General features: G+C 39.9%; 1 protein-coding gene across 2 annotated transcripts in view; it reads left to right on the top strand.

Moving 5' to 3' along the window:
- The window catches only part of MTMR12 (myotubularin related protein 12), a 37,726-nt gene that overhangs the window by 12,658 nt on the left and 11,897 nt on the right, over positions 1 to 13,171 (top strand). For both annotated transcript variants that reach the window (XM_065047505.1, XM_065047506.1), the window contains exons 5-10: positions 167 to 297; positions 968 to 1,061; positions 3,498 to 3,621; positions 4,815 to 4,890; positions 7,272 to 7,378; positions 9,574 to 9,698. In XM_065047505.1, coding sequence (XP_064903577.1) covers positions 167 to 297; positions 968 to 1,061; positions 3,498 to 3,621; positions 4,815 to 4,890; positions 7,272 to 7,378; positions 9,574 to 9,698 — 657 coding nt within the window. The remainder of the gene's footprint in view (positions 1 to 166; positions 298 to 967; positions 1,062 to 3,497; positions 3,622 to 4,814; positions 4,891 to 7,271; positions 7,379 to 9,573; positions 9,699 to 13,171) is intronic.

Genomic DNA, 13,171 nt, shown 5'->3' with positions numbered 1-13,171 from the left:
TGTATTAGCACAAGAGCTTGCCAGTCTATGTTGTATGATACTTGTTTTGACTTGCTAAAACTTGGGCTTGAATTAGTCTATTGAGAATTTTTAGAAGTTAAGCAGGGATATCTTTATCAGCTGATGGCAATGTTCTTTTTTTCATGTTTACTTTTTAATTTTGCAGTTTATGATGAAAAAAAGAAACTTCTAACTGGACAACTAAGAAAATACCCAGAGACGCTAATTATCTACTGTAAAGATCTTAGAGTATTTAATTTCTGCCTGAGATACACAAAAGAAGAGGAAGTGAAAAGAGTAAGTACAGCAACTTAATTTGTTTTTCTTTTTTTAAGCTTAGTGTTGGGTGTTTAGTTGTGGGGGTGAGGGAAGGACGAAATTCACCCTGAGAGATCCCTTCAACTTGAGGTGTTTTCTGATCATTCCCAACTCAGAGAGAAAGTAAAAGACTTCGATTTCTAGCTGACCTTAATAATGAAACTTCGTTGTGTATAGCAGTTAAAAAGATTGGATGTACTGGCTCTTTGAAGAAAACTGGAGCTGGAGAGTACTATATGAAATTAGCTTCAGCTTTGGCAAACTTGTAAAGCTGTTCTCTTTGTGATACATAATTTCATTACATTTATCGCATTAGACTTCAGCCTTTTTGATACGAAAGCAGTTATTTTCCTGATAACATGAGTTCTTTTGGCAGGTTAATCTGAACTCCAAACTAAGAGTCTACTACTTCTATTTAACTAATAAGAGTCATTCTAATAAGAGTTGGACATGTATAATACTTCTTATTAAGCCAAGTAGGTACAGTGTCTTGCAGATGACAGAGAGAGTTTTCTAAAAGTCAGTTTTCAGTTGTTAGGGATAGAATCCATTGTTTAATACCTAGGAGAGGGGAGAAAAAAAAAAAACACTTTTTTTGCACTACTAGTCTTAGTCTTTGTTTGGGTGTTAATTTCTGGTCCTTTCCTAGATCGTCAGTGGTATAGTTCATCATAGCCAGACTCCTAAGCTGCTTAAACGCTTGTTTCTGTTCTCTTACGCATCAGCTGCCCCAAACAACACAGGTAAATGTTTTTCTACTTTTGATCTGTATTTGTAACATACTGTTAGTTTTTTAATGAGTAATTTTCCAAGCAAGAGTAGCATCACTGGATTGAAAACTTCCTGTGATCAGTATGTGCAAAGGCTTTTCATCTGCTTCTGGCTAGAGTGCTTTCCACTAGAAAATATTTTGCTTATTTAATCGATGTGTTTTTTCGGTACTATTGCACTGAACCAAACTTCCTGCTCTTAGTTCTTAGATGCCACTGAAAATGTAATCATTTGACAGCAAGTATTTCCCTTTTTGTGCTTATTTGCAAGTAATCTGCTTCTCCCAGGTAACTGCAAAAAAAAAAAAAAAGCATAGGTTTGCATAGCAAGATTCCAGTAGACATCTGACTTCCTCTTAGAGTGAAGAGGAAGTTACATAATCTTCCCACTTGATCAAACTTTGCTGAATAATACAGTAAGCTGCACAATTCAAGATAAAAAGTTGTCAGTGTACTTTCTATTTCTAGCATTTCGTAGTTCAGACTTCAACTGAAGTAATAGTACTGTTTTGAAATAGGAACCTGATTATTTGTGTTCCAGGAACACTTATTCCCTTAACAGAAGGAAGTTTTGATGTACCCAAGGTATTAATCGGACACTTAGTTTGATAGTTAAGGAATTACAGAATCATTGAGGTTAGAAGAAACCTCTGGAGATGATCTAGTGATGCTCCTTTCCAACAGCCCTTATTTAGAATAGCGTTAACTACAGCAAGCTTACCAGGGTCATGTCTGGTTGGGTTTTTAATATGTCCAAGGACTGAGACTCCATAACCTTTCTGGCCAGCCTGTTTCATTAGTTGATAGTCCTCGTAGTGAAAAGGTTTATTACATTTAAATGGGAATTTGCTGTATTTCAGCTTGGGTGCGCTGCCTTTGTCATGTCACCAGATACCACTGTGTGGTTCATCTTCTTTGGTTTCCTCCTGTGCTTCTGCCCTCAGGTTGTAAACACTGGAAAGGTTTCTTGCCCCTCTGCATCCCCACCAAGCCTTCTCTTGGCTGAATGATCCCAGCTCTCTGTCTTTCCTCATATCAGGTTCTTCAAGCCCTTTAATGATCTTAATGGGCCTCCAGTGGATTTGGTCTGAGGCCTGTGCCTGTCTTGTGCTGGGGAGCCCAGCCCTGGGCACAGCACTCCAGGCACAGCCTAACCAATGCTGAGCAGAGAACAATAATCACCTCATTCAGCCTGTAGCCAATGGCTTTCCTAACGCAGCCCAAAAACACTTTGGCTGCCTTTGCTGCAAGGGCGCATTGCTGGCTCAGGTGTTTCCTGCAGGCGTCATCTGTAACTGGTGTTCAGTTTGAGCTATAAACATCAGAAAGACTGTAAGCTTTTCCAGATGGAGACTAAGCAAACATGGGAGAAGCATATTCCTTATACCAACATTGAAGTGTTGTGCAAAATTCTTTCATATTTTAATAAACATCCTCAATAATAAATGCCTAGGTCTCATTCTTTATGAAGTGGTTACAGGACAAACCAAGGAGACTTTAGAAAGTGGATTTTGTGCCTTTAATGGTCTGACACTCTTAAATCTTAACTTGTACCTTAGAGCTCATTAACAATGTTCTGTTTCCAGCTGTAAATTTTTCATCTACCTTATCTTATGTTGGGAAGTTTTAACTTGCCATTGTGTCTTCTGTGAAAATTCTAGCTCTGTTTGGTATTTCAGTGTTAGCTGATGTTGCAGGATACTTAATTATGACAAGTGTTTAAAACAATGTGCCATACTCCATAAATTACATGATTATTATACAAGATCTGGTGCTAAATGAATGTACTCTTTTAACTCTGGCTGAGGTGGCTGAATAGAATTACAGGTGAAGTTCTCAGTTGAAATGACTGACACTGAATTGCTCTAATAGTTTGGGGTTTTTTTGCTGTGATGGATTTTCTGCTCTTATTAAGTGGCTGAGATGTTCTGTTCAGTGCAAAGCCGCTATCTGTGATGAAAGAATGAACTTTAAATGAAATGCAGTATCTGAATTGCCGAAAGGCTTTTGGTCTGATTACTAATTCTACATCTAAGTGTATTTTATTAGATGCCAATCTAGGGTACACTGCAGTAGGGTACAGTGGTATTTGCTGCACAGCATCCTGGGTTTTAGTCTGGATGTAAGGAGAACCTCAGTTGTATGGAAGTTCTCTAAGAACTGATGGGTTTCTGTAGGATAAACTATTCCTGAAGTTATTAGTTAAAGCAGTATTTGGCAGAAGATGTGTTGTTAAAGATCAGCCAGAAGCAGTGTGTTGTACAAAGGCATTTTACCTTTGACTCAAGGCTTTATGTACAGAAGAGGTTTGCTTGCTTACCTTAATGAAAACTAACTGATTAATTTAGGAATGTGTTCATGTTAGAGTTCCTGATACTCTGCAGAGTTAACGCTATTGGTGTCTGACAGATGGAAGAAACCAAACTGTGATGTTTGATACTCTTGAGGACTGGCGTGATGAGTTGGAGCGGACCAAAGGGAACGTGAAATACAAAGCAGTGACTACCAATGAAGGCTACAGAGTCTCTGAAAAGTAAGCTTGCCCTGGTTAATAGTGACCTATGGATATGCATCTCGTTAAGATTTGCAAAACTCAGTGCTACTGTTGATGCTGAGCGTCATATGGTGGTTTAGGGGTTTTTTTAGCAACTGGTTTCCATTTTGGTTAATGGGATACTTTAATTTGGGAGTTCAGGAAGTCATTTTACACAATCCCTGCTCAAGCAGGTTTAACCTCAACATTAGGTCAGGCTACTCTGGTCAGTCAAGCTTGGAATATCTCTAGAGGTGGAGAATACCACCTTAAAATGGAATAAAAAATTTGTAGGTCTGGTACCTATGCTTTTGTCATACTTACTGGTTAGGATATTTTCTCAGTCTTTACTATGGTAAAAATTAAAGTCACATGCACTTGAGATTTTCTTATTAGTTGGGTGACTGAATGAGGAAAGAGTAACTGGTTTAAAGTATATCTAGAAAATGTGCTGATGGAAGTTAAGTTGCGTTGCCTCTAGTGCAAGATGAGAGATGTGTACGTCTACTAATCTAGCTAAGTAGCTGGTGAATTACTGAACCCCTTAGGATGTACTCAAGGCTGTGTGTACTAGTGTTGTTTAATATTGAAGTCATGAAAGTTTTCATGAACCTTGGAAACACACACCAATTTTCAAAGAAGTCTTAAGTATTCCACAACTTTGTCTTGAGAGACCCAAGCTGAGGTTAAGTGCTTCTCTTCTTGTTTCTGTGGGCCTTGAATATACATAGTATTGGCTAGTACTGAAAATTCATGATATATTAAGTGACATCCTTGAATTGTGATGTGAACTGCTTATGAGGCATGGAAACAGAACTAGTTATCTTATAGTACAAGTTTATCTTTTGTAACAACAAAGAGTGAGAGAACCAAGGCAATCTTAACTATCAGTCTTACAATAGATGTTAAAAGTAAATGTAGGACTTAATTGCAGCCCTGGAAAGGCAGGGTTATGTTGCAGTGAAAATAATGAACATTTCAAGGCTGGAAGAAAATACCTTATCCAGCTGAAAATAAAGGGAGAGTGTTGAGGACAATATAATTATCTAGAACATTATTGTAACTGTGAGAGTGAATGTATAATTAGTATGTAGGCTAGAAAACTCACCATCATGAAAAGGAGCTTGGAGAATGTTCTTTGTAAAGTTTTTAAGGGCAATACACTCTTTTTTTTTTTTTTTCTGTTATCTTAGGCTGCCTTTGTATTTTGTTGTTCCCATATGCGTTTCTGAAGAGAGTATCTTGAAGTATGAAGGCAGAGGCATTCCTGTAAGTACCTATGCATGGCTGTGGATATCTCATTGAGAAGTGATAATTTTAACAAGTGTTTCAGATGCTACTGCATATGATTTTTAGAACTTGTTTTCCACAGCTCACACTTAAACCTGGAAGAAGAGGTGCTCAAAGTGTTCTGTATTCCCCTTAAACAGTGTAAAGGAAAATGGCTGTTCACAGCCCCCATTTACTTATATCAAATGTCTAATGTCATAGAGTCTTCTGTCGAGGTTTTGATTGCGGGGTGACAATAAACCATGGCAGATGTATTGTTAACCCCCTTTTCTTCCCCTTCCCCCTTCAGTCCCTCCCTCTCCCCCCTTCCCCCTAAGGACAGGCAATTGGGAGGGAAGGAAGGACGGAGAGAAGAGAGTTGGAAAAGTTAAAGATGTTTTACTAATGCTACTAATAAGAATAGAGAAAATAATACAAAATATACAAAACCAATCTTGAAAGTCTCAGCAACTGCAGAGCCAGCACCCAAAGTCCTGGATTGGACTCTGCAGCCAGCCGGAGCTGGATTCAGTCTCTCACTAGGCCTCTATTCGGAGGGACGACCAGCAAGGTCCTCTCCTAATGTTGGCCATAAGGAAAAAGGGACCAGATCCTCGTGATCGCCCACTTTTATATGAAGTATTCACGTGAATGGGATGTTATACTCCATTGGCCAGTGTCTTGGCCACCTATTTCTCCTTGCCCCTCTTGGGATAGGTGCATCCATGCTTATCAATAACTTCACATTCCATTGCTGTGTTTACCAAAACATGTATCTAGTTTGCCAGAAAAATGCAGCTAATATGAAAGCTTTAGCTGACAGGCAAATTCACTAAAAGAGAAACTTGTTTTTAACAAAACCAGGACATCTTCTTATGCTACTAGTCTGTCTATCCACCAGCCTGTCTTTTGTGAGACTGGCTGGCATTTAGCTGAGGCAGGATGTATGGCTTGAAATGCTGTTTGAATATTGAAGTGAAGACCATGCATGTGCAGACATACTGGAATACGTCCAGTTGCCTAGCTTGGGTACTGGCAGGTCACGTGACTCTGGTGCAGCATTGTTACAAAGCCAAGTAGCCCAGCTGAAAAACTGGTTCTACCAGTCTCAATAGAAAATTAAGTTAAATATACTGTTTCTTGCCCTCTAGCAAGCTGGCTTTGGCTTTCTGCCTCATACCAGAGTTTAAGAACCAGTGAGACAGAGTAGATAGAAACAAGGAGCAAAGTAACCTCTACTTATGAGGTCTTCCATTATTTGCTGCATGTCTATAAGGTTTGCCAAGGAAAATCATGTTTACTTCATGCCCTTAAATCAACCAGTCCATGGAGACAAGTGTTGTGTTGTCCTGAAGAGTTTGTCCTTTCAGATAGTGAAGTTTGAAGTAGTTTGGTTTGCTTTTTCTTAGATAGTCAACCAGACAAATGACAGTGTCTCTTACAAAGAAACAGAAGTGTTGGTTTGTGGTTTGGTTTTGGTTTCGTGTGTGTTTGTTTTTCAATTGCATCCTACATTGCTCAGAGGCCTTGTAGAACTCTTACCTTTATTTCCAAATCCTTTTTGGGAAGTTGCTAGCAGACTAGCTTTACTATATTAAATCTGTTTGAGATGGCAGTGAAAGGACAATACAGTCACTTTTTCCACTCTTGATGATTGTGAGGTTTCTGCATCCTTCTAAGGTGCACCTCTTGGCTACTGTAAATTAGTAGCAGAAGTCTTAACTTCCTTATTTGATTTGTTTAATATTCCTGATAAAGTTTAAAGATCAACTTCAGAGCTTCAAGCAACAGGTGTGAGTCAAGAAATTACATGTCAAGGGAAGAAGCTTTGAGGACTGACTTGCTACAGGAATACCTGTAACTATGTAATCTGATTTAGTTGTGGAGTTCTTGTTTAATATCGTATTTCATATGCCTTGGTGACTTTTTATGCGTAGTTCACATAGAAAGACATGACAATGTATTTATTGTGAGTTAGCTGAAGGGTGAACTACAAGAAATAGGCTGCTTATAGCTGTGTAGACAGGAGCTGTCTTGCTGTGGCATATCTTCCAACATAATTTGGCCATACACCTTTTAATCAATTTTTTCACCTGTGAGTACAGTTGAGAAAACAATGTTCTGATATAATCTGACATTTTCTATTTCCCTGTTCCTGTATAAAGTTTGACTTAAAACTTGTGAGTGGAAACACAGTGTACTGAGGCGTGTAGTTTTGGTGTAAATGTCCAGTTTGCTCCTACTAATGATATGTGGAATACACCAAAAATTTGATAAAGCACAGCATAGAAACATTTCTTGTAATCACTTGATCACTTAAGCAAATACTTTGTATGGGACAGTTTACCAATTTTTATCACTTGGTAAATGTCTTTCTGCAGATTTGGTGTTGGTCTTGCCATAACGGTGCTGCTCTTCTCAAAATGTCTGCATTTCCCAAAGAACAGGATGACAGCACTTCACAAACACATAAAGCCTTCTTGGATGGGTCAGTAATAGCTATTCTGTCCACAACACTTTGCTTGGTATGGACCTTGCTTCTCTTTTTCCATACATGCTGTATCTTTAAGCTTGCCCGCATCAGGAAACAAGTTCTAGACCTAAAAGTAGTTTTCTGTAGTGGAATGGGTTTAAGCTCTTGGCCTAACAGCTTGGTCGGTTGTGTAAGACTGTAACATCATTGTAGGCTTAGTTGCAGAAAAATATATATCTATATATCTCTGTATCTATATTGCATTAATATCTTTAGAAACTGTGGCTTGTTATTAGGTAAAGCAACACCGAAGCCTGTAGGTCTTACGTACAGTTAAAGTATCATTAACTGATTGGCTAAATTATATTTGCAAGCAAGTTCAGACTCTATCTGTAAACATTAATTTGCAAGCTGAGTTTTAAATGTTTGAACTCTGTTGTCTTTCTCAGAACTCAACTTATGTTCTTAAACAGCTTTAGATAAGCAACCTAAATGGCTGAGGCAATCTAGCAGTTTGCTACTGCTGCTTTCGTATGTGATGGCAGACAGAGCTTTTTTCAGCTGAGACAGGGAGCTGAATTAGTCCAGCAGTCTGAAAAATGCCCAAGCTAACGTAAGAGGAGGAGCACAGCCACCTGGCTGAGAGTTATGGCAATGACTTCTTGCTCTTTTTTCCTGGCTTTTTTTTAACCTGTTGGGTATCTTGGATAGAACTTCTTCCTTAGCAGCCAGCTAACAGATCAGGCTATTGTGTACCATTTGTGCTGCTTCACTGCCAGCTCCTTTCTCCTCATACGTGGAGAACTTGTTAATCACATAGAACTAACAGAAAATAGGTCAATAAGGCTCTTAAAACCCCTTGTTTTTAAAATTAATTATACTTGCATGGGAAAGACTTTTGGCCCTTCCTGCAGATCCTCTAATATTTCTCCCCTGAAACCAGGAAGTTTCATGACTTAGAGCGCTTTGCAACGCTGTTTCATAGTGTAAAAGTAAGAAAAACTAGCAGTACGTTGCAACAATGCATGAACGGATATTTTGATGCCTGTGGCCATCTGGACTTAGGGGAATAGTGGTGGGTTTTTTTGCTATGGAGTGCTGGTGGTTAACCACTAATATTTAAAAATATATCTACAAATTGTCCATAAGGGTGTGTTAACATTCCATTGTAATAGTAGTCTGAACTCAAGCACACAGCAGTTGTTTACCATTAATAGCTTCTTCTATTAAAGTTGTTTAGAGCCAGACCTTCTACCACAAATTGTTTGCTTCAATTTGGAGGAGGTATTGTAATTAACAAATGATTGCTTTCCCTCAATCCTCTTATCTGGTGCCTCTTCCAGTAGGTCTAGTAACCTGCGTTCTGGATGTGGGCTCCTGTAGTTCTCACTTAAAGCAGGCTTGTGTGCTGCAGCATACGGGAAACAAATGAGTCTGCCCTGTCTGGGCAAATGCCTGCAAGGCTTCACTTCTGAACTATGACCTAGAGCAGCTTTTCCCAAATCTTGACAATAAAAAGCTGACATGACAACAGAGGTATTCACTAAGCTGATGTTCATCTGAGCTGTGGAGCCTGAATGAGAAGGGATATTCTGGGTCCAAACCAGAGCTTCATCTGACCTGGCAGTTTTTCCTCTCCTCCTAGGGAAAAAATCAGCAGATATGTATGGCAGCACAAGGCAGATATACTTTCTTTTTCAAGTCCAAATTGTTTCTTCTTTCTTTTGCTTCTATGTTTCATTAACAGACTTGGCAGCTAGGTATTAAAATGTAATTTGGTTGGTGAAAGCCAGGTAAAATTTTAAGTGTCTGCTGGGAGGTTTGAGTATTTCTATCCATCTCTTCTTTCTGGACTAATTTCTAAATAGCCTGCTAGTAAAGTAATTTTGGTGTGTGTCTACTGAAGACAGTACTAAAGGAGCAGTAGTGAAAATCAAGTTATGCTTGTAATATAACTGCACAAATATGCACAAATATAATTTTATTGGTGTAACAGTTAAGAGCAGCAAAACTTGTCATACACTTGTAGGCAAGCTTCCAGCCAGTGTTTAAAAATGCATGGAGGCCATTAGCTTTCCAGTGTGTGTATCTTTTTCATCTTACAGCTGTTTCCCAAATTGTGCCTATTAACTTTGTCTTCAGTGATATTAGTTGGTGCATTATTTGACTGGTGAAGCAGAAGACTTTAACATCTTGATGATTTGATTTAGAATCTATAAGACAATTAGCAAACCTCCCTATGAACTCCTGAAGACGGATGACTTGTCAAGCAGCCTTCCATCTCTGCAAGATATCCAGACTGCGTACACAAGATTTAAACAGCTGTTTTTGATAGGTAAGTCAAACTTTAGCTTTTTTTTTTTTCCCCCCTAAAGTGACTGAGATGCAAAGCATAATAATGCTAGTTTAGGTCTAAGGAATGTAGTCCTTATCTTGATTGGTGACTTGCTTTTGACAGTGGTTAAAAGCAGACCTTTATGTAACTGAAGGCTGTGCTTATAACTGGAGTGTTTGTAGTTGACTGTTTGTAGTTCTTAGACTTACTACCTATTGCTAAGCAGTCACAGTATCTGAAAATTACTTCTAAACAGAGTGAATTAGGAGTTTAAATGTATTCTGGTTTAAAATTTGTGGGAGAGATTTTGTTTTTTTTAGTCTTTTGTGGTCCCTTGAAATTGAATGTTAAGGGTTAACCTTTTAAGCTTTTGTGCTGTGTCAAGAGTTCAGTCTAAATACTAGTTAATTTTTGCCCTGCCTTTTGTTACGAACTAGTCACATCTCAAAACCTATGAAGCATTAACTTGCTTAAAATTCTGTCACTGTGGCTGTAGTGCTAAATGTGACTGCTCTAACTAGGAAGTCCATTTGAACAGAGTAAAAATGGAAGCCATGTGAAAGTATAGACTTGGCTTTCAGACTTTGCTGGGACTGTAAGTATTTTGCTGTCATGAAACAGTACTTTGACCTCACCTGTTGGCATGAGAAAAGCTCCACAGCACCTTGCAACTGTGCAGTGTGCCATTGGGCCATTTTGGACAGTAGGTCTTCTAGAAGATAATGAGGGTAAATGTTGCAGTAACCTCTGATGTCGTTCTGAACACTGGTGCAGTTTGCCTGTGGCTACTGGTGTTGGATTAACTGTATATTTGCAATGTAGCCTACAGACAGTATCCACGTTGTGTTGGTTTCATACGTGCAGATTAGCTGGTAAATTGGTAATGATTGCAGACTAGTATGGATGATTTCTGGTAAATACGTAGTAAAGATTTCAGTGGCATTCTGAAGAGAAGTCCAGGATATATGAGGCATTTGCCAGAGTTTCACAGTGAGGATTTTGTCCAGAATACAGTGTCAAATCCACAGTGAACCTTAGGAGCCAAAATTAATTACCTATATTTTAATGTAGTTTCTGGTAACTTACCCTCTGTCACAGAGGCACTTCAAAGTCAGTTTTAGGCAGACAACAAGTTCCAAAACAGACTTTATTCTAGCTGGAGAAGTGTAGCCAATAAACTGACTACAAACAGGATTTATACAATTATTTTGCACTCCGATGACATAAAATATAGGTTGGGATATCAGTTAAGGAGATTTTTGGGGTACAACAACATAAGAATAATGATGATCCACAACGTGCACTCATACACTCACAAGAGACAAAACTGGAGGGTACCCACGAGAAAAATCACTCTCCTGGGTTAGGCAAGGACTCTCACTTGCCTGGGTTAGGCAAGGACTCATTCAAGGATACATACAGTAAACGACCACTCACCCAAATGAGGAGGTGGGGTGCTCTCAATCCCAAGAAGTCTCCTTAGACGGTGTCCCAGTCTAAGGGGTGGGCTCCAGTCCACAGACCCACGGCTCCGACAAGACCACTCAAAGGGGGCCTTCGGCAGGGACCCCGTTTTATAGCCGGGTCAGATCTGGTTGTGGGCAATTATAACATGGTCCAGAAGCTTCGCAGCTACTCTGGGCACCTCCTTTGTTGAGGACCCTGTCAATTGACTCAGGGTCCGGTTGAGGGCCCTGTAAGTTGAGGGTCCCATCCGCCTTGCCCCTCAGCTGGTGGAGGTGAAGTCACCCTGCCCTGGGGCAGGGGAAGGATGTGGCTGGCAGCACCTTGGCACCATCCTGGGGCTCTATGTGGGTACAGGCATAGTGGGGAACAAAAGGTGTTGAACAGACATCAGCTGTCCCACTGAAGGCTCCAGAGCTCAGGAGAAGGTGCAACTACCACGCCTTCCTTTAGGAAAAAGGCTAAAGCTGGAATTTAAGTCAATTAACCTCTCAGGAAACAGTGCATTTTCCAATGGTATAACTTTGTCACTGTCTTGTAATACTTGAAGTGAAATGGAATATGCTAAAACTGCATTCCATTTTGTCTTACAGCTTTTAAAATAAGCTTTGTTAGTAGATCATGGCTCACTGAGTATAGCACTATGCACTACCAGTCTGAGAAAACCATTCAGGTAACTTTTTGCAGAAGTAGTAAGATCCTACTGAAGTGGACTATGTTACTACTATTTTTCAAAGTCTGAACAAATTAACCATTATTTTGTTCCATACTTGCCTAGTTAATTTGATTTAGGTAACCTCCAGTATAACTTAAATTTCCTGAACACATGCCCAAACTGAAGTTTCAGTTATAAAAATCCCTCATTAAATGAAGCAGAAACTGCATTAGTAGGTAGCTGCTTGAAAGAGGATTTTGATGGGGACAGCCTGGATACTCTTAAATTTTTCCTCTTATTTGAGATGTTGCAAAAGCAGATGCTTGTTATACCAGGCTGCTCGCAAGCCTCAGTGAATGCCATCTACCTTAAACGAGACTTTGAACATTTCAGTTCTCAAATCCTAATGGAGTATTTCTTCATTTTTGTAGAAAATAGGAAGGAAGGGAATGTTTGCTATATATTGTGATGTTATTAAGGAAAATACCTCAATTAAGGGGTGAAACTAGCTGCAACTCTTTTCTTGTGTCTTTAAAAAGAAGTTCCTGCACTTTCTTGGAGATGATTTTGGCTCAGGGAGAACGGCCAGACCAAGCGATTTTTTTGCAGAGGTCTGCATACAAGTGGTTGAGTGTAGATGTGGTTGAGCATGACCGAACAAAACAAACAGCCACACTTAATGTGCCTACTCAACTTTTTGAGTAAAACTCTTCTATACTATCCCTAATGTAAGAGAACTAAAGAAAATTTAAGTATGGGCAGCTGAGAGTGGCCTCACAGTCTCAGGCCCTGGTTGTTGTGGGGGATTTTAACTTCCCTGATGTTTGCTGGAAGGACCATTCAGCCAGCCAGCCACAGTCCAGGAGGTTCCTCCAGTGCATTGACCATAACTTTCTCATGCAAATGGTGAAGGAGCCGACCAGGAGAGGAGCGCTGCTCGATCTCATCCTCACTAACAAGGAGGGTCTGGTCAAAGCAGCAAAGGTTGAGGGCTGCCGGGGTTGCAGTGACCACAAGATGGTTGAATTCAGCATCTTGTGTGGTAGGACCAGGGCAATAAGTAGAATTGCAACCCTTGACTTTGGCAGGGCTAACTTCAGCCTTTTCAAGCAATTGCTGGGGGAAATCCCATGGGCAAGACTGCTTGAAGGAAAAGGGGCCCAAGGTAGCTGGATTGCATTCAGAGATTGCTTCTTCCACGCTCAGGATCAGAGCATCCCCACACGTAGGAAGTCAAGGAAGGGAGCCGGGAGACCTGTGTGGTTAAATACAGATTTGTTTGGTATGCTCAAGCAAAAGAGGCAAGTTTACAGGTCATGGAAGCAGGGGCCGGCCACTTGGGAGGAATATAAGG

Source organism: Columba livia, chromosome Z (genome assembly GCF_036013475.1).
Source record: "Columba livia isolate bColLiv1 breed racing homer chromosome Z, bColLiv1.pat.W.v2, whole genome shotgun sequence".
Lineage (NCBI taxonomy): Eukaryota > Metazoa > Chordata > Aves > Columbiformes > Columbidae > Columba > Columba livia.
The sequence above is the reverse complement of the archived record's forward strand: the minus strand, read 5'-3'. Positions and strand labels throughout refer to the sequence as shown.